This window comes from Phocoena sinus, chromosome 6, assembly GCF_008692025.1.
Source record: "Phocoena sinus isolate mPhoSin1 chromosome 6, mPhoSin1.pri, whole genome shotgun sequence".
In the NCBI taxonomy this organism is placed as follows: Eukaryota; Metazoa; Chordata; class Mammalia; order Artiodactyla; family Phocoenidae; genus Phocoena; species Phocoena sinus.
In genome coordinates this window covers 87,737,811-87,762,409 of record NC_045768.1, presented here as the reverse complement: position 1 = coordinate 87,762,409, position 24,599 = coordinate 87,737,811, and the positions used below count along the sequence as shown (strand labels likewise).

Below are 24,599 nucleotides of genomic sequence, written 5' to 3'. Positions count from 1 at the left end.
AATACACAAGGAATATTATTCAACCACAAAAAAGAAGGAAATCCTGCCATTGTGGCAACATGGTTAGACCTTGAGGGCACTGTGCTAGGTGAAATAAGTCAGAGAGAGAAAGACAATTACAGTATGATCCTACTTGGTGGAATCTAAAAAGAAAAAACCTTCATAGGTACAGAGAACAGATTAGTGGTAGTCAGAAGCAGGGGGTGGGGAGTGGGTAAAATGGGTGAAGGTAGTCAAAAGGTGCAAATTTCCAGTTATAAGACAAATAAGTTCTTGGGGATGTAACGTACAGTATGGTAACTATAGTTAACAATACCACATTGATACCTGAAAGTGGCTAATATTAAAAGTTCTCAGCCCAAGAAAAAACATTGTAAATATGTATTGTGATGAATGTTAACTAAACTTAATGGGGCAGTCATTTCTCAATATATACATATATACATTGAATCATTATATTATACACTTAAAACTAATACAATGTCAGATGTCAATTACATCTCAGTAAAAAAAATACACAAGTTTTTATGGTACTCTTCCTAGCTTTTATTTTATTTCATTGAATTTAGACGTCCAAGCAAACTAAACTATTGTACGCTTATGTACATTATGTTTTAAGAATATGTGCATTTTAAGGGGAAAAAACCTATTTTAAATTACTTCCTTTTTATTTTTTGCCAAAAGAAATAATTTATTTTTTCTTAATTAAAACATAATAATTGGGAATTGTTCTGTAAAAATCTGAATCCATAAATAAAGTTTCTTGATAGTTATTAAAGGGTTAAACAAACAAATTCTATTGCAAGGTGGCTTGAAGCTGTATTTCACACAGCTGTCACAGGAAATGCCCAAAGGCCTGGACATGTTTGGAGAACCTAGCCTTACTTTTCACACCCCTCCCTCAGTAATACACCATCAAGAGCAGCACCAACAGGTCAGTTTTCTGGTATACAGCAAATGTCCACTTGCCACAAATGAGATTTAGTAACCTTACAATCTAGGTCGGCAAGTAAAAACAAGAGCCAGAAAATTCAGTCTAGACATAGAGGGCCTGTCCACCTTGAACTCTTCAAGTAGTTAGTTCCTTTCTCAAATTTGGAACTACTGGCTATCCTCATCCTCTTATTTGGCACTAACATTTTTATTTCTGGTAGATTACTTCCTTAAACATTTGAAGACAAGATATTATATATGTGGTGACAGCATACATTTTTAACAGGGCATGAATCCAATACATCAATAAGGAAAGTTTGAAGTACACTTGATATAACTACTACTAACTGAGAAATCTATCATACGCAGGGTTCGTAGTGAGCTGATAAAATTATACCAGTTGTCTTTGGTCACTATCTCTTCTGAATGATTGGGCATCTGTTCTGATAAATTGGTGTCCCTGTCATACCATTTAATAAATATATTGTATATCATCCTTGCGTGTATGCAAACTGAAAGAAGAATACTTACCTTCATTTTTCCACTGTATTTTGGGTCAGAAAGTGTTTCAAAGGCTGCATCTTTGCTTTTCTGCACAAAATCTGGGAATCTGGAAAATACTTGATCACATATCTTCTTGATAAGTGTTTCCTTAAGGGGGAAAGGAAGGAGAAAAGAAATCTCAACACAATTTAAATCTGTATAAATTGAAATCATTTAAGAAAAAAATCTATTTAGAAGGAATATATATTCCTTCCTAGGTTGAAGATTTTACCTTTTCTAATTCAGAAAACCTTAAAGTGATATGTTAATCATATATGGCTTTGATGAGTTCTGAGATAGTGATATAGCTATTAATTTTGCTGTTAACTTTTTTTAAAGATTTCCAAAATAAGGAACTGAATACTTCCCAGAGAGCAGTCTTTTAAAATTACATTTGAACAGCCTCAAGCCTATCACACAAAAAGAAAATGTAAAATCATTATATAAAAAAGTTTTAAAAAGATCTTTTTTATTTACATTGTGCTTTAGAATAAGACACAATTGAAATGACTAAAGTAAACGACTGCATGTATGCCTAAATTTTGAAATTACTGATTTTTGCTAGTTTGGGAAACACTCCTAATATTTAATATACAGATTATTATAAATCCTCATTTTAATCCAGTAGATAAGATAAATGTAATTAGACACATTATTAGTGGAATTAGGACTGATTCATCAAATATCTTTAATTAGTAATTATACCAAAAGATGTTAGGAAAATAAATATATCAACATTATCAGAGGCATAAAAAAGTTATTTTAATTTACGGTTAACTTTTCTCACTTTGATTAAAATTTTAAGTGCATATACTTCTTTGACACCTAAATTAAAAAAACAAGCAAGTCAGTTACCTCTTAAATTTCATACAAAAATAACTTAAGGGTATTTGGCTAAGAAATTTTATACCAAATATAGAATACTTATACCAAATAGCATCACAAAGAAATTTAAAAAGCCAACCCAAACCTGTTGTTTGGAGGTGCTAGCAGCCTGCAGTAATGCAACATGGTTAGCTACCTTCTGAAGGACTGCAAGGTAACTGAAATACAAGGTTCTCACTGTTTCGCCATGTGAATTGGTCTGTAACCAGAAAAGTACAGAAAATAAAAATAAGCAAGGGACTAACATGGCTATGTAACTACTTACATCACAAAATATGCCACTTACAATAATACTTATTATCCAGTTACTATTGGCACAATACGCTCTGAGAAAATAATGGTCAACTGATATACAAAATATCCATGAATCACTAATGTGGAATCGTAGTTTTGGTGAAACATACACAATGATGTTTTTAATCAAAGAGGGGAGAAAGTCCTCATTCCAGGAAGTATACACAGTGATAGAAATGCTGCCATAAGAGGTTCCTGGTCATAAAACTCTACAGTGTGGTGATGGTGTTACATAGAAGCCTTTACTCTCTCCGCTCACCCATTCCAGTTTTCTAGGAAACTGTGCTATTACAAAAATGTGAAGTGGTTAAGTCAGCAAAATAAATGAGATATGGAATAAATACCAATCTAGATAAATATTTACTTATGAAGTCCCTCTATGCATGTGGATATGAGTTGATAATAAAGTAGCAAGGTGAAGAAAGGGCAGGAAATACATAGATTTTTTTAAAAAAGCATAAATGAATATTTGTTTCCAAATAAAAATAAAATACTTTACTGTACTGATACAGTTTCTTTTAAATTAACATTCACTCTCAGATTAGAATATTTTAAGTCTGCTATCAAAGAGGAAGTATTATCCATTGATAATGAGAAATTTACTGGAAATGAAATGAAATTTCAAGATTAAAGCAGGATACTTCCCAGTAACAGTTGAAAGGGAAGATATAAAATTGGAGCTACTTTTAAAAACTAGTTTTTTGAAAAGATACTGAATATTGTATTTTGCTGTGATTACTATTTGATATTGTAAAATCTTTTGGAAAATTATTCCCTTTTCTTAAATTACAGCTACTAAAACTAAAGAACCATGTGAGGAAAAGTTATTTTATCTGCTACTTACTTTGATACTATCAGAATACAGTACTCTGTAATCAAAAGCAAGATAGTAAAGATATCATACGGAAATGCTTACCTTATAACAACAATTTCTCCTTTTTCGGCCACTGCTGCAGGTACAAGGCTCAGAAGATTGAAGTATCAAAGACACATCTTCTGTTTCTAATACTGTTTGATAGACGGCTTTCTGAAAATCTGTCAGAGAACAATATACCATCTGCCAAGATAAAATACAAGGTAACTATTAGTATCTTTTTAATAGCAATAATAATCACAATGCACATCAGGTTTCATAGACTGTAATAGTGAAAACTGCTCATAAATTTATATTTTTTCTGGATACATCATTATACATAGGAGAATATAAGAAAATTTCTCCTAATTCTCCCATATTCTATGCTACAACCCTACCCTAAAGTATACAAATTATAACTTACTTTCCAAATAAATCTCATAGTTTGTTCTTTAATTAAAAAAATCAAAATATGAAAAAAGTATGTAATTTCCTTATAAATTTCTCAACATATTATTGTGGGTCTTTTCAGGGGTCTATATTATTAGCCCATCATGCAAGTAAGTGATTAAAGTTTAGGTCAAATAAAAAAACTAGAAAAGGAAAAAGGGAAGATTTTTAGAACAATGGTATGGATAATACTTACTGAATTACTTGAAAATTTAGAAAAAAATTAAAAACTTCCTATTACTGAAAACAGGATAAAGCATTTGCATTTGATATCTTGCTATAAATTCCCAAGATTAAAGATAAGAATTAAGTAAATACACATAAAAGCAAAACTTGTAGAAGTTGCTACTTTGTGCCCAAATTCAAGAAAAGAAAAAAATATAAGAAAACAATGCCACAAAGTTAGAGTGGATACAGTTTGCCTTATATTTCTGGTAGTACTGGAAATTGGTAAAATTCTTCTACATATAGCTGTATGTAACCAAGGTCATAAAACTAAATATATCCATATCAGGACTTTGAGGAATGTGAATAGGGGAAAAGCCACCTATTTTTAAATATTTGTATGTGTGTATCACTATAATAGAATATTACTGCAAAAAAAAGATGCATGGTGCATATGAGAATATTGAAGATGGGGTCAACGATTAAGGTACAGAGGGAAATTCTGAGTTATTATTTTCCTCCAGGTTTACTAAGATATATTTGACATACAACATTGTGTAAGTTTACAGTGTACAACACTATGATTTGATATGTGTATTTATTGCAAAATGATTACCACAGCAATAAGGTTAGTTAACACATTCATCACTTCACATAATTACTTTTTGTATGTGTGGTGAGAACACTGAAGATCTATTCTCTTATCAACTTTCAAGTATACACAGTATTGCTAACTACAGTCACTATGCTGTACATCAGATCCCCAAACTATTCATCTTATAACTGGAACTTTGTACCTTTTGACCAGCATTTCCTCATTTCCCCTAAACCTGAGCCTCTGGCAAACACCATTCTACTCTCTGTTTCTGTAAGTGTAGCTTTTTTTTTTTTTTAACTCCACATATAAGTGAGATCATACAGTATTTGTCTTTCTCTGTCTGATTTATTTCAGTTAGCATAATGCCCTCCATGTTGTCACAAATGACAGATTTCCTTCTTTTTTATGGCTGAATAATATTCCATTCTATATACATACATATTTTCTTTATTCATTCATCTGTCAACAGACAGTAAGGTTGTTTCCGCATCTTAGCTATTGTGAATAATGCTGCAATAAACATAGGAGTTCAGGTATCTCTTCAAGAGTAATTTCATTTCCTTCAGGTACACGATCATCCCTCAATATCTGCAGGGGATCGGTTCCAGGACCCACCTCCCCTATGTTTAACAAAATCTGTGTATGCTCAAACCCCTTATATAAAATAGTGTAGTATACTTGGTCCTCTGTATCTGCAGATGTGGAACCTGCAGATGCAGAGGACCGACTGTATACCTGGAAGTGGGATTGCTGGTAATTCTATTTTTAATTTTTTGATGAATCTCCATACCATTTTCCATAGTGGCTATACCAATTTACATTCCCACAAACAGTGCACTGGGGTTCCCTTTTCTTCACATCATCACAACACTTGCTACCTCTTGCCTTTTTGATAACAGTCATTCTGACAGGTGTGCACTGATATCTAATTGTGGTTTTGATTTGCATTTCCCTGATGATTAGTGATATAGAGCATATTTTCATGGGTCTGTTGGCCATCTGTGTGTCTTCTTTGGAAAAAAGTATGCTTATTAGGTCCTCTGCCCATTTTTTAATTGGATCGTTTGGTTTTTTGCTATTGAGTTGTATGAGATTTCATATATTTTAAATGAGTCCCTTATCAAATATATGGTTTGCAAATATTTTGTCCCATTCAATAGGCTGCTTCTTCATTCTGTTAATTGTTTCTTTTGCTGTACAGAAGCTTTTTAGTTTGATGTAATCTCACTTGTTAATTTTTGTTTTTGTTGCTGTGCTTTTGATGTCATATCCAAAAAATCATTACCAAGGACTTCCCTGGTGGCACAGTGGTTAAGAATCCACCTGCCAATGCAGGGGACACAGGTTCAAGCCCTGGTCTGGGAAGATCCCACATGCCGCGGAGCAACTAAGCACGTGCGCCACAACTACCAAGCCTGTGCTCTAGAACCTGCAAGCCATGAAAGCCTGTGCACAGCAACAAAAACCCAACACAGCCAAAAATTAATTAATTAATTTTAAAAAATCATCGCAAGACCAATGTCAAGGAGGTTTTCCCCTATGCTTTCTTCTATGAATTTTATAATTTTAGGTCTTACATTTAAATCTTTAATCCATTTTGAGTTAATTATTATGAGTGGTGTAAGACAGGAGTCCAATTTCATTCTTTTACATGTGAATACCCAATTTTCCCAGCACCATTTATCAAAAAGACTGTCTTTTTTTTCTCCATTCAGTACTGGCTCCCTTCTAAAATACTGGTGGACTGTTTACACATGGTTTATTTCTGGGCTCTGTATTCTATTCCACTGGTCTATGTATCTGTTTTTATGCCAGCACCATACTGTTTTGATTACTGTAGCTTTGTAATATAGTTTAAAATCAGGAAATGTGATGCCTCCAGCTTTGTTCTTCTTTCTTAGGATTTATTTGGCAATTTGGGGTCTTTTGCGGTTTCATACAAATTTTAGGATTGTTTTTTCTATTTCTGTGAAAGATGTCATTGGAATTCTGATAGGGAGTGTATTGAATCTGTAGATTGCTTTGGGTAGTGTGGACATTTTAATATTAATTCTTTAAGTCTATGAATATGGAATCTTTCAATTTATTTGTGTCTTCTTCAGTTTCTTTTATCAATGTCTCATAGTTTTCAGCATACGTGCCTTTCACCTCTTTGGTTAAATATATTCCAAAGTATTCTACTGTTGAGTTGTTACTAAAACATGTAGTAATATTCACTGAACACTGCTTACATGTCACATATTTCAGAGCAACCATGTGAGGCAAGCACCATTGTCATCATTCCCATTTAAAAGATAAAGAAATCAAGGCTTCCCTGGTGGCGCAGTGGTTGAGAGTCCGCCTGCTGATGCAGAGGACATGGGTTCGTGCCCCGGTCCAGGAAGATCCCACATGCCACGGAGCGGCTATGCCCGTGAGCCATGGCCGCTGAGCCTGCAAGTCCGGAGCCTGTGCTCTGCAACGGGAGAGGCCCGCATACCATAAAAAAAAAAAAAAAAAAAAAAAAAGATAAAGAAATCAAGTTTTGAGAGATTTAACAAATTGCTCAAGGTGATAAAACTAGTAAGTAGGGGAGCCAGGATTGAAGCCTATGGTATTTGATTTCAGAGACCAAGTTCTAAACCTCTGTGCACAACTCTTTCTTCATATACTTAAAATTTATTATTCCTACTAGATATATAACTAAAATTACACAAAACATTTAAAAAGTGGGGTTCAAAAAATAAACAAATGGGACCTAATGAAACTTAAAAGCTTTTGCACAGCAAAGGAAACCGTAAAAAAGATGAAAAGACAACCCTCAGAATAGAAGAAAATACTTGCAAACGAAGCAACTGACAAAGGATTCATCTCCAAAATACACAAGCAGTTCATGCAGCTCAATATCAAAAAAAACAAACAACCCAATCCAAAAATGGGCAGAAGACCTAAGTAGACATTTCTCCAAAGAAGATATACAGATTGCCAAAAAACACATGAAAAGATGCTCAACATTACTAATCATTAGAGAAACGCAAATCAAAACTACAACGAGGTATCACCTTACACCAGTCAGAATGGCCATCATCAAAAATTCTACAAACAATAAATGCTGGACAGGGTGTAGAGAAAAGGGAACCCTCTTGCACTGTTGGTGGGAATGTAAATTGATACAGCCACTATGGAGAACAGTATGGAGGTTCCTTAAAAAACTAAAAATAGAACTACCGTATGACCCAGCAATCCCACTACCAGACATATACCCTGAGAAAACCATAATTCAAAAAGAATCATGAACCACAATGTTCACTGCAGCACTATTTATAATAGGCAGGACATGGAAGCAACCTAGATGTCCATTGACAGATGAATGGATAAAGAAGATGTGGCACATATATACAATGGAATATTACTCAGCCATAAAAAGAAATGAAATTGAGTTATTTGTAGTGATGTAGATGGACCTAGAGTCTGTCATACAGAGTGAAGTCAGAAAGACAAAAACAAATACCGTATACTAATACATATATATGGAATCTCAAAAAAAATATGTTTCTGATGATACTAGGGGCAGGACAGGAATAAAGACACAGACGTAAAGAAGGACTTGAGGACCCGGGGAGGGGGAAGGGTAGGCTGGGACGAAGTGAGAGAGTAACACTGACATATATACATTACCAAATATAAAATATATAGCTAGTGGGAAGCAGCTGCATAGCACAGGGAGATCAGCTTGGTGCTTTGGGACCACCTAGAGGGGTGGGATAGGAGGGTGGGAGGGAGATGCAAGATGGAGGGGATATGGGGATACACGTATGTATATAGCTAATTCACTTTGTTATACAGCAGAAACTAACACAACACTGTAAAGCAATTATACTTCAATATAATGTTAAAAAAAAAAGTGGGGTTCATGAAGTATTCCAATTGAATGATAATATATGCTTTAGATCAAAAAGTCAAATGTTGTATCAGTTTCCCCAACTTGCATATCAAGATCATATTTTCCTTTCAAATCTATTTTTAAAAATAAAAATCAACAGGATATCCTAAGATTAGGGTATTTGATAGGACTGCCCCTATTGAGGACAATATTAATTAGATTTAATTCACAGTAATTTTTAGAAACTTTATTCCATTGCCTGAGCTAGAAGAACCACAAGATTAAAAACTATAAAAGACCACTATATTTTATAAAAATTTTCTTAAGGTTAACACTTCAAATTTTCTTATACAATTAACAGAATTTAATTGTAATTTTCCTACAATTTCTTAAAATTAGGTTAGTTGTGTAACTGTACATTGCATTCTACAAGAGATGTACCTACATAAAAAAAGCTTTTAACAACTTTGTTCTGTAGTTAGAATTAAATTACCAAAGAGTATACTGGGTTGTAGATGGTACACGGTATAGGAAGGACAAAATATGAACAGAAAACATTACGGAAAGAAGTTCTTCTTCCTTCACTGAGGAAGAATTATATCAAAACCTTCTTGTTCTAAAATAAGAGAAATGAGTTTAATGTATATTAACAGTAAACCTGTTAGATAAAATGTTAGTAAAGTTAGTGAGGAAGATGACTGGGCTCAATTAATATTTTATGAAATTCTGCATATAACTTTTTTTCATACTGAGTAAAAGGCAAAAATCTATATTCATAAAATACCACAGGAGATAGGTTTTCTCTTCAAAAGGAATATTTTTAGAAAAAATGTAACACGACAAGAAATTCATAATGTACACAAAAGCTGTTCTCACCCGGTCTTCCTTCTTAGGCAACTGATCCTTGATTAGAGTCTTGGTACGCCTGAGAAACCATCCAGACATCTTTTTTGCAAGCCTTTGCATGGCCTTTCGGCCAGTAGCTAGTTCTCTTTTTGTTGCTGTGTGTCTCTGACCATGTTCTACTTGGTCAGAAAACTCCTTCTTGAAGTGGATCCTGCTACCTAAAAGTCCTGGCACAGCCCTTTATAAAGGCAATAAGAAAAAATGTTAAGGCTTTATTAAACTATCTAAATAGGAAATCACTAACTTCTTTTTGCTTTTAAGAAATATACTAAGTCACTTGTTTATTAATGATAATAACAAAAGGCAAGAAAGCAGAATGGTCTTTATGACAATTTTAGTGAACAACTATAAGAAGATGATGGAACTGGTAAATTAGTTCAGATATTTACTTCAGGGACCAAGAATAATAAAGATAGGCTTTCATGGGACACTATACTCTGAATACTATGTTTGGGATCAAACACTTCTGTAAACAGATAATTCTTTTTCAGAAACAAATAATTAGGAAACACGGTAACATTAAGTTAAGGAAGTATTAAATAATTTTCCAAAAAATAAAAAGTGTTTTTACTCACCAGTCCATAACACACCACAATTCTTTCATGTTGTTCTGAAGAATGGTTCCAGTGAGGCCAATTCGGACATTACATTTTAAAGCTTTCATAATTTCAGTTACTCTAGCCTTTGGATTCTTGATTCTATGAGCTTCATCTACAATGACAGCTGACCATTCCAAACTATAAAGTGAGGAAAAAGGGAGGAAAGGTTGAAAAAACTTCCCTTTCTTAGTCTATATAATTTTTAGAGTGCAGCTTTCTCTACCAAAGTTTTGCAGTTTTTTTCCTCTACTCTTTGTTGATTCCACAGAATTCTCACCTCCTTATTTAAATGATCACAGCTTTGGACAACCCATGAAAATTAAATGTGTAGGAAGATATAAAGAAATAGAGATTTTGTTTAGTAACAATGAAATGAAATAACTCATTTAAACATGACTAAAATGACAAAAAAGGAATCTTCTAAAAGTAATAAAACAGAGAAATAAATATAAAAGAAGCAAAACTTACCATGTTAATTACGAATGAAAAAATATCAATATAAACTCATGATTTTTAAAAGTTGTACCGCATAGCTCTGTCTGCTAAAAAGGTTTAGAATTGACTGTTACCCCAGTAGCAATGAACAACCATAGTGGTCAATCCACTAAAAGGAAGCAGATTCCCATGGTGAAACAGTCGATTTCAGGTGTGCAGCAGGGGAAATACTGGAGAGTGAGAAAGCACAGATGTATTCAAAGACAAATGGGGGCATGTCCAAAGGACATAGGAGCCAGACTAATTAGAAAATTTAAGCATGACTATAGGATAGTATAAAACACTGAATAAATAAAAACCCAGGAGTTATATGAAAAAATTTACTTTAGACCTTTACCTCACACCATATACAAAAACTAACTAAAAATAGATCACAGACCTAAATATAAAGCTAAAACTATAAAAGTTATAAAATGTAGGAAGAAATCTTGTGACTCTGGGTTAGGGAAGAATTTCTTAGATATGACACCAAAAGCATGGTCAATAAAAAATTTTGTTAAGTTGGACCTCATCAAAGTTAAAAACTTTTGCTCTTCCAAACACACAATTAAGAAAATGAAAAGACATGCCACAGACTGGGAGAAAACATTTGCAAATCATAACCTGATAAAGAACTTGTATACAGAATTATATAAAGAACTACTACAACACAGTTGAAGTTAAGACAATCCAATTAAAAAGAAGGGTAGAAGATTTTAATAGACATTTCACCAAAGAAGATATACAAAGGGAAAATAAGCACATAAAAAAGTCATCATTGGACTTCCCTGGTGGCCCAGTGGTTGAGAGTCCGCCTGCCGATGCAGGGGACACAGGTTCATGCCCTGGTCTGGGAAGATCCCACATGCTGCAGAGCGGCTGGGCCCGTGAGCCATGACCGCTGAGCCTGTGCGTCTGGAGCCTGTGCTCCGCAACGGGAGAGGCCACAACAGTGAGAGGCCCATGTACAGCAAAAAAAAAAAAAAAAAAAAGTCATCATTAGAAAAATGCAAAAAAACCCCAAGAGATACTACCGAAAACCTATTTGACTGTCAATCAAAAAAAGACTGACAATATTAAGTACTGGCAAGAGAAACTGTAAACCTCATACACTGCTTTTGGGAAAGTACAGCTATATTTCTAAAACAGCATAGCTGTTTCTTAAAAAGTTAAATTTCCTCATACCACCCAGCAATTCCATTCCTAAGTATCTATGCAAGAGAAATGAAAATTTACATTCACACAAAGGCTTGTACGTAAGTGTTCAGAGCAGCATTATTGGTAATAGCCCAAAAGTGGAAACAATCCAAACGTCCATTCACTGGACAAACAAAATGAGATATATATATATATATACACACACACAAAATAGTACTGTTTAGCAATAAAAAGGAATAACTCCTGAAACATCATACATGATGAACCCCCAAATACATATTAAGTGAAAGAAGCCAGACACAAAAGACTACATATTGTATGAAATTTATATGAAATTTCCAGAAAAGGCAAATCTAGAGACAGAAAGCAGATTAGTGGTTGCCTGGAACGAGATGGGACCAGAGATTGACTGAAAACAAAAAACTTTTTGAGGTGATGGAAATGTTCTTAAACTGGACTATGGTGATAAATGCCCAACTTTATAAATTTACTAAAAACCATTCTATGCTTAAAATGGGTACATTCTATGGCATGTCAATTGTACCTCAATAATCTATGAGTCTATAGTGATACTCAAAAAACAGGGGTTGGGGAGTGGGAGAGAAACTTTGCTATCATTGCGAATGACCATTGTACCAATTTGTTAGTCTGAAAATTGGAAATTAAAGCAAAAGAATCAAGCATCGCTCACCTTGCTTTGCCGGTTGAAATTATAGTTAATTTCTAATTATAGGAGAATGCTGTTAATAAGTGTAGAAGAAGTGATAAACTTAGAAAATATTATTTTGCAAAACCCAATAAAATAACTGATTCAGGCAAGAATAATTTCTGTATGCTAATACCACTAAGTAAAAGGATTGAGGGACCAGGATATTCAAATGCTAGCAAAGCGTAACCCACAGAGTACTTCTAATTGTAAAGGGAGAAACATATCTTTACAATGGAGAGATCTGATGATCACCTCCTTAGCCTATGGGACAAACTTCGCAACATTAATAGTAGAACAACTTGACATTAATATCTCCTGAAATAATGTAATATGAAGTCCACAGCATCATTTATGAAGTATTCTTGTCAAAAATGTCTGACCTGAAGCTAATTAAGTCTTTAGAACAAAATCAGCTTACGAAACTACATATGTTAGAGGAATACGTAACTTCTTGAGAAAGCAATCAGACAAATCTAATGTGAGACATCCTAAAACACAACTGGCCTGGTCCCCTCAAAATGTCTTATAATAAAAAAATAAAGTTGAGGGAATGTCCTAGATTAGAAGAGACTAAACAGACTTAATAGTCAACACACACACATTAACTTATATCTTGCCAACATATATACACACACACACACAACTGGTGACTACAAGTGTTGAGTATATAGATGTTCATGTACTTCAGTTTTTCTAAAGGTTTGATCATTTTCTTAATATAAAGTTGAAAAAGGATAAGAGATCAAGAACAAAGGAAAAGAGGAGAAAACAATCACAAAATTTTAAAAGCAGGGAAGAAGATGAACAAGACAACTTATAAAAACAGAGGAAGGAGGATCCCATGCCAGTAGTAAAGAAAGCCAAGAAACAATCTGATTCATACTATTGAGCTCTTTCTTAAATGGTAGCACCAGATGCTTCTGGAAATTGGAGTTAGGTAAATGTTCAACAGTCTGTTTAAGAAGTTGTTGGAGCTCCTATATACTATTCGTTATCCCACAAAATAGCCAGCCAGGACACTGTAAAGTAAGCAAAAGAAGGGCAAAATACAGCAAAATCTTCATTTTTCCTTAAGAGGAAATCAACAAGTGATGTTAAAAACTTAAAGGATAATTTTTAAGTTGCAGCATAAACATGTTCTTTGAAATATAGAAGTAAAAACTAGGAAGATAATTTAAAGAGTTGAAGGTGACTGTCTCTGAAGAACAGCTAATGGGGGTGGCAGACAGGAGTGAACTGTGTTCATATTTGGCTCTTTAAATAATATGCATATATAACTTTGATAAAAATAAAAATGAAGTAAAACATAACAGTAATAACAAAAAGAGATACAGCTCACTCATAGAGTGTTTATCTACTCTATGGATTATCTATGATAAATGTTTAATCCTGGTCTATCATATAGAGCATTTTCACAAAAATTACTTAATATTTACTCAGATTGAATATAAATTATATTGAATATTGTTAAAAATAAAGACATTCAAACAAATAAAGGAAAACTAAATACAACAAAAACTGTTAACATTTGATTTTTCTAATTTTGCACAGAAAAGTCAGAATTCTTTTTTTTTTTTTTTTTTTTTTTAAACATCTTTATTGGGGTATAATTGCTTTACAATGGTGTGTTAGTTTCTGATTTACAACAAAGTGAATCAGCTATACATATACATATGTTCCCATATGTCTTCCCTCTTGCGTCTCCCTCCCTCCCACTCTCCCCATCCCACCCTTCCAGGCTGTCACAAAGCACCGAGCTAATATCCCTGTGCCTTGCGGCTGCTTCCCCCCAGCTATCTACCTTACTACGTTTGTTAGTGTGTATATGTCCATGACTCTCTCTCGCCCTGTCAAAACTCACCCTTCCCCCTCCCCATATCCTTAAGTCCGTTCTCCAGTAGGTCTGCGTCTTTATTCCTATCTTACCCCTAGGTTCTTCATGACATTTTTTTCCCTTAAATTCCATATATATGTGTTAGCATACGGTATTTGTCTTTTTCTTTCTGACTTACTTCACTCTGTATGACAGATTCTAGGTCTATCCATCTCATTACAAATAGCTCAATTTCATTTCTTTTTAAGGCTGAGTAATATTCCATTGTGTATATGTGCCACATCTTCTTTATCCATTCATCCGATGATGGGCGCTTAGGTTGTTTCCATGTCCTGGCTATTGTAAATAGAGCTGCAATGAACATTTTGGTACATGACTCTCTTTGAATTTTGGTTTTCTCAGGGTATATGCCAAGTAGTGGGATTGCTGGGTCATATGGTAATTCTATTTGTAGTTTTTTAAGGAACCTCCATACTGTTCTCCACAGTGGCTGAACCAATTCACATTCCCACCAGCAGTGCAAGAGTGTCCCCTTTTCTCCACACCCTCTCCAGCATTTATTGTTTCTTGATTTTTTGATGATGGCCATTCTGACTGGTGTGAGATGATATCTCATTGTAGTTTTGATTTGCATTTCTCTAATGATTAATGATGTTGAGCATTCTTTCATGTGTTTGTTGGCATTCTGTATATCTTCTTTGGAGAAATGTCTATTTAGGTCTTCTGCCCATTTTTGGATGGGGTTGTTTGTATTTTTGTTATTGAGCTGCATGAGCTGCTTGTAAATTTTGGAGATTAATCCTTTGTCAGTTGCTTCATTTGCAAATGTTTTCTCCCATTCTGAGGGTTGTCTTTTGGTCTTGGTTATGGTTTCCTTTGCTGTGCAAAAGCTTTGAAGTTTCATTAGGTCCCATTTGTTTATTTTTGTTTTTATTTCCATTACTCTAGGAGGTGGGTCAGAAAGGATCTTGCTGTGATTTATGTCATAGAGTGTTCTTCCTATGTTTTCTTCTAAGAGTTTGATAGTTTCTGGCCTTACATTTAGGTCTTTAATCCATTTTGAGCTTATTTTTGTGTATGGTGTTAGGGAGTGATCTAATCTCATACTTTTACATGTACCTGTCCAGTTTTCCCAGCACCATTTATTGAAGAGGCTGTCCTTTCTCCACTGTACATTCCTGCCTCCTTTATCAAAGATAAGGTGTCCATATGTGCGTGGGTTTATCTCTGGGCTTTCTATCCTGTTCCACTGATCTATCTTTCTGTTTTTGTGCCAGTACCATACTGTCTTGATTACTGTTGCTTTGTAATATAGTCTGAAGTCAGGGAGCCTTATTCCTCCAGCTCCTTTTTTCGTTCTAAAGATTGCTTTGGCTATTCGGGGTCTTTTGTGTTTCCATACAAATTGCGAAATTTTTTGTTCTAGTTCTGTGAAAAATGCCAGTGGTAGTTTGATAGGGATTGCATTGAATCTGTAGATTGCTTTGGGTAGTAGAGTCATTTTCACAATGTTGATTCTTCCCATCCAAGAACATGGTATATCTCTCCATCTATTTGTATCATCTTTAATTTCTTTCATCAGTGTCTTATAATTTTCTGCATACAGGTCTTTCGTATCCTTAGGTAGGTTTATTCCTAGATATTTTATTCTTTTTGTTGCAATGGTAAATGGGAGTGTTTTCTTGATTTCACTTTCAGATTTTTCATCATTAGTATATAGGAATGCCAGAGATTTCTGTGCATTAATTTTGTATCCTGCTACTTTACCAAATTCATTGATTAGCTCTAGTAGTTTTCTGGTAGCATCTTTAGGATTCTCTAGGTATAGTATCATGTCATCTGCAAACAGTGACAGCTTTACTTCTTCTTTTCCGATTTGGATTCCTTTTATTTCCTTTTCTTCTCTGATTGCTGTGGCTAAAACTTCCAAAACTATGTTGAATAAGAGTGGTGAGAGTGGGCAACCTTGTCTTGTTCCTGATCTTAGTGGAAATGCTTTCAGTTTTTCACCATTGAGGATGATGTTTGCTGTGGGCTTGTCATATATGGCTTTTATTATGTTTAGGAAAGTTCCCTCTATGCCTACTTTCTGGAGGGTTTTTATCATAAATGGGTGTTGAATTTTGTCGAAAGCTTTCTCTGCATCTATTGAGATGATCATATGGTTTTTCTCCTTCAATTTGTTAATATAGTTTATCACATTGATAGATTTGCGTATATTGAAGAATCCTTGCATTCCTGGAATAAACCCCACTTGATCATGGTGTATGATCCTTTTAATGTGCTGTTGGATTCTGTTTGCTAGTATTTTGTAGAGGATTTTTGCATCTATGTTCATCAGTGATATTGGCCTGTAGTTTTCTTTCTTTGTGACATCCTTGTCTGGTTTTGGTATCAAGGTGATGGTGGCTTCGTAGAAGGAATTTGGGAGTGTTCCTCCCTCTGCTATATTTTGGAAGAGTTTGAGAAGGATAGGTGTTAGCTCTTCTCTAAACGTTTGATAGAATTCACCTGTGAAGCCATCTGGTCCTGGGCTTTTGTTTGTTGGAAGGTTTTTAATCACAGTTTCAATTTCAGTGCTTGTGATTGGTCTGTTCATATTTTCTATTTCTTCCTGATTCAGTCTTGGCAGGTTGTGCATTTCTAAGAATTTGTCCATTTCTTCCAGATTGTCCATTTTATTGGCATAGAGTTGCTTGTAGTAATCTCTCATGATTTTTTTTATTTCTGCAGTGTCAGTTGTTACTTCTCCTTTTTCATTTCTAATTCTATTGATTTGAGTCTTCTCCCTTTTTTTCTTGATGAGTCTGGCTAGTGGTTTATCTATTTTGTTTATCTTCTCAAAGAACCAGCTTTTAGTTTTATTGATCTTTGCTATTGTTTCCTTCATTTCTTTTTCATTTATTTCTGATCTGATTTTTATGATTTCTTTCCTTCTGCTAGCTTTGGGGTTTTTTTGTTCTTCTTTCTCTAATTGCTTGAGGTGCAAGGTTAGGTTGTTTATTCGAGATGTTTCCTGCTTCTTAAGGTGGGCTTGTATTGCTATAAACTTCCCCCTTAGAACTGCTTTTGCTGCATCCCATAGGTTTTGGGTCGTTGTGTCTCCATTGTCATTTGTTTCTAGGTATTTTTTTATTTCCTCTTTGATTTCTTCAGTTATCACTTCATTATTAAGTAGTGTATTGTTTAGCCTCCATGTGTTTGTATTTTTTACAGATCTTTTCCTGTAATTGATATCTAGTCTCATGGCGTTGTGGTCGGAAAAGATACTTGATACAATTTCAGTTTTCTTAAATTTACCAAGGCTTGATTTGTGACCCAAGATATGATCTATCCTGGAGAATGTTCCATGAGCACTTGAGAAAAATGTGTATTCTGTTGTTTTTGGATGGAGTGTCCTATAAATATCAATTAAGTCCATCTTGTTTAATGTATCATTTAAAGCTTGTGTTTCCTTATTTATTTTCATTTTGGATGATCTGTCCATGGGTGAAAGTGGGGTGTTAAAGTCCCCTACTATGAATGTGTTACTGTTGATCTCCCCTTTTATGGTTGTTAGTATTTGCCTTATGTATTGAGGTGCTCCTATGTTGGGTGCATAAATATTTACAATTGTTATATCTTCTTCTTGGATCGATCCCTTGATCATTATGTAGTGTCCTTCTTTGTCCCTTTTAATAGTCCTTATTTTAAAGTCTATTTTGTCTGATATGAGAATTGCTACTCCAGCTTTCTTTTGGTTTCCATTTGCATGGAATATCTTTTTCCATCCCCTTACTTTCAGTCTGTATGTGTCTCTAGTTCTGAAGTGGGTCTCTTGTAGACAGCATATATAAGGGTCTTGTTTTTGTATCCATTCAGCCAATCTGTGTCTTTTGGTGGGAGCATTTAGTCCATTTACATTTAAGGTAATTATTGATATGCATGTTCCTATTTCCATTTTATATATTGTTTTGGGTTCGCTACTATAGGTCATTTCCTTCTCTTGTGTTTCGTGTCTAGAGAAGTTCCTTTAGCATTTGTTGTAAAGCTGGTTTGGTGGTGCTGAACTCTCTCAGCTTTTGCTTGTCTGTAAAGGTTTTAATTTCTCCATCAAATGTGAATGAGATCCTTGCTGGGTAGAGTAGTCTTGGTTTCAGGCTATTCTCCTTCATCACTTTCAGTATATCCTGCCACTCCCTTCTGGCTTGTAGGGTTTCTGCTGAGAGGTCCGCTGTTAACCTTATGGGGATTCCCTTGTGTGTTATTTGTTGTTTTTCCCTTGCTGCTTTTAATATGCTTTCTTTGTATTTAATTTTTGACAGTTTGATTAATATGTGTCTTGGCGTGTTTCTCCTTGTATTTATCCTGTATGGGACCCTCTGTGCTTCCTGGACTTGATTAACTATTTCCTTTCCCATATTAGGGAAGTTTTCAACTATAATCTCTTCAAATATTTTCTCAGTCCCTTTCTTTCTTTCTTCTTCTTCTGGAACCCCTATAATTCGAATGTTGGTGCGTTTCATGTTGTCCCAGAGGTCTCTGAGACTGTCCTCAGTTCTTTTCATTCTTTTTTCTTTATTCTGCTCTGCAGTAGTTATTTCCACTACTTTATCTTCCAGGTCACTTATCCGTTCTTCTGCCTCAGTTATTCTGCTATTGATCCTATCTAGAGTGATTTTAATTTCATTTATTGCATTGTTCATCGTTGCTTGTTTCATCTTTAGTTCTTGTAGGTCCTTGTTAACTGTTTCTTGCATTTTGTCCATTCTACTTCCAAGATTTCGGATCATCCTTACTATCATTATTCTGAATTCTTTTTCAGGTAGATTGCCTATTTCCTCTTCATTTGTTAGGTCTGGTGGGTTTTTATCTTGCTCCTTCATCTGCTGTGTGTTTTTCTGTCTTCTCATTTTGCTTATCTTACTGTGTTTGGGGTCTCCTTTTTGCAGGCTGCAGGTTCGTAGTTCCCGTTGTTTTTGATGTCTGTCTCCAGTGGCTAAGGTTGTTTCAGTGGGTTGTGTAGGCTTCCTGGTGGAGGGGACTAGTGCCTGTGTTGTGCTGGATGAGGCTGGATCTTGTCTCTCTAGTGGGCAGGTTCACGTCTGGTGGTGTGTTTTGGGGTGTCTGTGGCCTTATTATGATTTTAGGTAGCCTCTCTGCTAATGGGTGGGGTTGTGTTCCTGTTTTGCTAGTTGTTTGGCATGGGTTGTCCAGCACTGTGGCTTGCTGGTCGTTGAGTGAAGCTGGGTGCTGGTGTTAAGATGGAGGTCTCTGGGAGATTTCCGCTGTTTAATATTATGTGGAGCTGGGAGGTCTCTTGTTGACCAGTGACCTGAAGTTGGCTCTCCTACCTCAGAGGCAGAGCCCTGACTCCTGGCTGGAGCACCAAGAGCCTTTCATCCACACGGCTCAGAATAAAAGGGAGAAAAAGTAGAGAGAATTAGTAGAAGTATGAGGAAAGAAAGAAGGAAAGGAGGAAAGGAAGGAAGGAAGAAAGAAGCAAAGAAGGAAAGAAAGGAGGGAGGGAGGGAGGGAGGGAGGAAGGAAGGAAGGAGGGAAAGAAGGAAAAAAAGACAGAAAGAAAGATGATACAGTAAAAATAAAATAAAGTATAATATAGTTATTGAATTAAAAAATATTTAGAAAAAAAAAAAGGGACGGATAGAACCTTAGGACAAATGTTGGAAGCAAAGCTATACAGAGAAAATCTTACACAGAAGCATACACATACACCTTCACAAAAAGAGGTAAAGGGGGAAAAATCATAAATCCTGCTCCCTGAGACCACCTCCTCAATTTGGGGTGATTCGTTGTCTAAAGGAGGGAGGGAAGGAAGGAAAGAAAGAAAGAACGAAGGTAAAGTATAATAAAGTTATTACAATTAAACTTAATTATTAAGAAAAAGAATTTTAAAAAAAAAGTCATGGACGGATAGAGCCCTAGGACAAATGGTGGAAGCTAGAGTATACAGACTAGATGTCACACAGGAGCATACACGTACACCTTCACAAAAAGAGGAAAAGGGAAAAAAATCATAGATTTCGCTCCTAAATTCCACCTCTTCAATTTGGGATCATTCCTTGTCTATTCAGGTATTCCACAGATGCAGGGTATATCAAGTTGATTGTGGAGCTTTAATCCGCTGCTTCTGTGGCTGCTGGGAGAGATTTCCCTTTCTCTTCTTTGTTTTCACAGCTCACAGGAGCTCAGCTTTGGATTTGGCCCTGCCTCTGCGTGTAGGTCGCTGGAGGGCGTCTGTTTTTTCGCTCAGCCAGGACGGGGTTAAAGGAGCCGCTGATTCGGGGCCTCCGGCTCACTCAGGCCAGGGGTTGGGGGATGGGGGTAGGAGGGGCACTACGTGCGGGGCGGGCCTGCAGCTGCAGAGGCAGCGTGACGTTGCGGCAGAGGCCGGCGTGACGTTGCACCAGCCTGAGACCCGCCGTGCGTACTCCCGGGGAAGTTGTCCCTGGATCCCGGGAACCTGGCAGTGGCGGGCTGCACAGGCTCCGCGGAAGAGGGGTGTGGAGAGTGACCTGTGCTCGCACACAGGCCCCTTGGTGGCGGCAGCAGCAGCCTTAGCGTCTCCCGCCCGTCTCTGGGGTCCGCGGTTTTAGCCGCGGCTCGCGCCCGTCTCTGGGGTTTGCGCTTTCAGCCGCGGCTTGCGCCCGTCTCGGGGGCTCGCGCCCTCAGCCGCGGCTCGCGCCCGTCTCTGGGGTTTGCGCTTTCAGCCGCGGCTCGCGCCCGTCTCGGGGGCTCGCGCCCTCAGCCGCGGCTCGCGCCTGTCTCTGGAGTTCCTTTAAGCAGCGCTCTTAAACCCCTCTCCTCGCGCACCAGGAGACAAAGAGGGAAGAAAAAGTCTCTTGCCTCTTCGGCCGGTGCAGGCTTTTCCCCGAACTCCCTCCCGGCTAGTCGTGGTGCACTAACCCCTTCAGGCTATGTTCAAGCCGCCAACCCCAGTCCTCTCCCTGAGCTCCGTCCAAAACCAAAACCCGAGCCTCAGCTCGCAGCCCCGCCCGCCCCGGTGGGTGAGCAGCAAGCCTCTCGGGTTGGTGAGTGCTGGTCGGCACCGATCGTCTGTGCAGGAATCTCCCCGCTTTGCCCTCCGCACCCGTCGCTGTGCACTACTCCGCGGTCCCGAAACTCCCCCCTCTGCCTCCCGCAGTCTCCGCCCGCGGAGGGGCTTCCTAGTGTGTGGAAACTTTTCCTCCTTCACAGCTCCCTCCCACTGGTGCAGGTGCCGTCCTTATTCTTTTGTCTCTGTTTTTTCTTTTGCCCTACCCAGTTACGTGGGGAGTTTCTTGCCTTTTGGGAGGTCTGAGGTCTTCTGCCAGCCTTCAGTAGGAGTTCTGTAGGAGTTGTTCCACGTGTGGATGTATTTCTGGTGTATCCGTGGGGAGGAAGGCGATCTCCGCGTCTTACTCTTCCGCCATCTTCAAGGTCCCCCCCCCAGAATTCTTATTTAATAACAATCACAGAAAATAACCACTTGACACTATTATATGCTAGAAGTGTAATAAGCACTGAAATACAGAAATTATTCTATATCAAAGACCTCAGTCTAAAGGAACAGTTAAACAAAAATTAAAATGACTGTTGCTATGATAAATGAATTTATTACATTTATCTAACTATAGAATATCTCTTACATAATACATTGCATAAAAGCCCAAAGTCAAGGTTTAAATCTCATGTCCACGACTGACTTAGTTGTTGTAGGCTTGTTAACTTCATGCCTCAGATTGTTCCTGTCTCCTGACAGCATCCAGGAAATAGTAACAGGCAAACTTATGAGCTTGTAAGTGTAGCAAAATAAAATCCTAGAGCTTACAAAAAATGGTAGCTCTAAATCCAACTTTACAAAATAATTACATTAAATATAAATGGACTAAACACTCCAAATAAAAGGCAGGGATTATCAAAAAGGATAAAAATGCAAGACCCAGCTATATGCTAACCACAAGACACTCACCTTAAATATAAGGAACCGATAAAAACAAAAAGTTGGAAAATGATAAACATACAGTAAACATAAGAAATCTGTATTGTCTATATTAATACCAGATAAAACTTCAAGATTATTAGATATGAAAAGGAACATTTTTAAAGATAAAAGGATCAATTTATAAGGAAAAAATCCTAATCATCAATGTGTGTGTACCTAATCACAGAGCTTCAAAATATATGAATTGAAAATTGACAGAACTGAAAGGAGAAATAAACAAATCCATAATTATAATTGAAAATTTCAACATTCCTCTCTCAGAAATTGTAAGCCAATTAGAAAGAAAATCAGTAAAGACAGAGAATACTTGAACAACACCTAACCAAACTGACTTTACTGATATTTATAGAACATCACATCTGACCATGGTAGAAAAAACACTTTTTTCAAGTGTACACAGATCAGAAAAATGCAAATTACACTGCAATGGGATACCACTATACATGCTAAAAACAAAAAAGCTGACAATACCAAATATTGGTGAGAATATGAAACAAATGAAATAGGTTGCTAGTTAGAGTAGAATAGTACAACCTCTCTGGAAAATGGCTTATCAGTTTCTTCTAAAGTTAAACCTATACTTACCATATAACCCAGAAATCCCACTCCTATGAATTTACAGAAGAGAAATCAAAATATATGTCAAAAGAAGGCTTATATATAAATATTACTTAAATTTTTACTTACAGTAACCAAAAACTGGAAAACCCAAATATCTATCCTCAAATGAATGGATAACAAAATGTGATATATTCATAAAATACAATACAATTCAGCATTAAAAAAGAATGATCACTGATACATTCAATAACATAGCGGAATCTCAAAAACATGATGATGAGCAAAAGATGCCAGACACAACAGTTCTGGAGGCTCAAATTCCAAGATCAAAGTGTTGGCAAGTTTGGTTTCTTCTGAGGTCTCTCTCCTTACAGATTGCTGCCCTCTGCGTACATGAGATCCTCGTATCTCCTTCTCTTCTTCTAAGGACAACCAGTCAGATTGGACTCCCAGATTAAGCCCCACCATAATGGCTTCATTTTAATTTAATTACCTTAAGTTACATTCTGAGGTTCTTGGAGTTGGGACTTGAACACATGAACTTGGAGGGGACACAATTTAGCTCATAACAAGCCTCCTAACTGGTCTTTCTCCATTCAGTTCGACTCTGCACAGAGCAGCTTCGTTACTTATAAAATGTAAATATAATCATTTTTATCATAATAGTAATCTCCTGAAAACACTTCAGGGACACTCTGCTGCTCTAAGGATAAAGACCAAAATCCTCTAAGAGGCTTTCAGTATTCTTTATGATCTGTTCCTTGCTTACCACACTGGTGTTGTCTTCTGGCCACTTCCTTCTTACACTCTAGGCTACAGTCATTACATGCAGAAAGCAGCAGAACTGTTTTCATTTATTAAAAAGTGCTGTGATCTTTGTTGCCTGAAGGCCTCTATAATTTTGTTTATAAGCGATAAATTTATTTATTTATTTTTGGCTGTGTTGGGTCTTTGTTGCTGCACGTGGGCTTTCTCTAATTGCAGCAAGCGGGAGCTACTCTTGGTTGCGGTGCGTGGGCTTCTCATTGCCATGGCTTCTTTGTTGCGGAGCACGGGCTCTAGGCACACTGACTTCAGTAGCTGTGGCATGTAGGCTCAGCAGTTGTGGCTTGCGGGCTCTAGAGCACAGGCTCAGTAGTTGTGGCACACGGGTTTAGTTGCTCCGCGGTATGTGGGATCTTCCTGGACTGGGAATCGAACCCATGTCCACTGCATTGGCAGGCAGATTCTTAACCACTGCGCCACTAGGGAAGTCCTCTCTGCAAATGTTGTTTGTTCCCTCTTCCTGGATTATTTTCCTGCTCTTTCCTATTCTTACCCATCCTTCAATTCTCACTCAGCTCATAGGTCATCTTCTCTGGGAAGCTCCCTGACTACTCTCCTCACTCTGCAGCAGTCAGGCTCCTCATGTGCTCCTATAACATCCCCTGTTTCATATTATAGCATTCACATGACTTTATAATTGCCTGTCTCTAGATTCCCCACTAAAATCTTAAGATACAGTTCATTTCTTTTGGGTACTTACAGTCCTGGAATAGTGGTTCTCAATATGTATATGCATTTTTTGCCACTCTATATTCACAACAGACTCCCATAATTAAAATAATTCATGAAAATCACTGTTTTAGTCCAGAGGTATCATACACATAAAAGGTTGTACATGAGATTTAAGACAAGTCCTATGCATTAACATGCATTGTTTGGATAGGTAATAGAGGAAATTAAATAAGGAACTGTATAAAATCTGACTCAGGATTTTCTTCTTAGAAAATAAGTTAATTATTATAAACT

The 24,599-nt window shown here is 36.6% G+C and overlaps 1 protein-coding gene across 4 annotated transcripts in view; it reads right to left on the bottom strand.

The window, feature by feature from the left end:
• The window catches only part of ERCC6L2 (ERCC excision repair 6 like 2), a 149,008-nt gene that overhangs the window by 77,855 nt on the left and 46,554 nt on the right, over window positions 1–24,599 (bottom strand). For all 4 annotated transcript variants that reach the window (XM_032635223.1, XM_032635225.1, XM_032635224.1 and 1 more), the window contains exons 5-9: window positions 10,065–10,226; window positions 9,460–9,667; window positions 3,572–3,712; window positions 2,447–2,560; window positions 1,465–1,584 (exon numbers count right to left, since the gene is read on the bottom strand). In XM_032635223.1, the coding sequence (XP_032491114.1) occupies window positions 1,465–1,584; window positions 2,447–2,560; window positions 3,572–3,712; window positions 9,460–9,667; window positions 10,065–10,226 (745 nt within the window). The remainder of the gene's footprint in view (window positions 1–1,464; window positions 1,585–2,446; window positions 2,561–3,571; window positions 3,713–9,459; window positions 9,668–10,064; window positions 10,227–24,599) is intronic.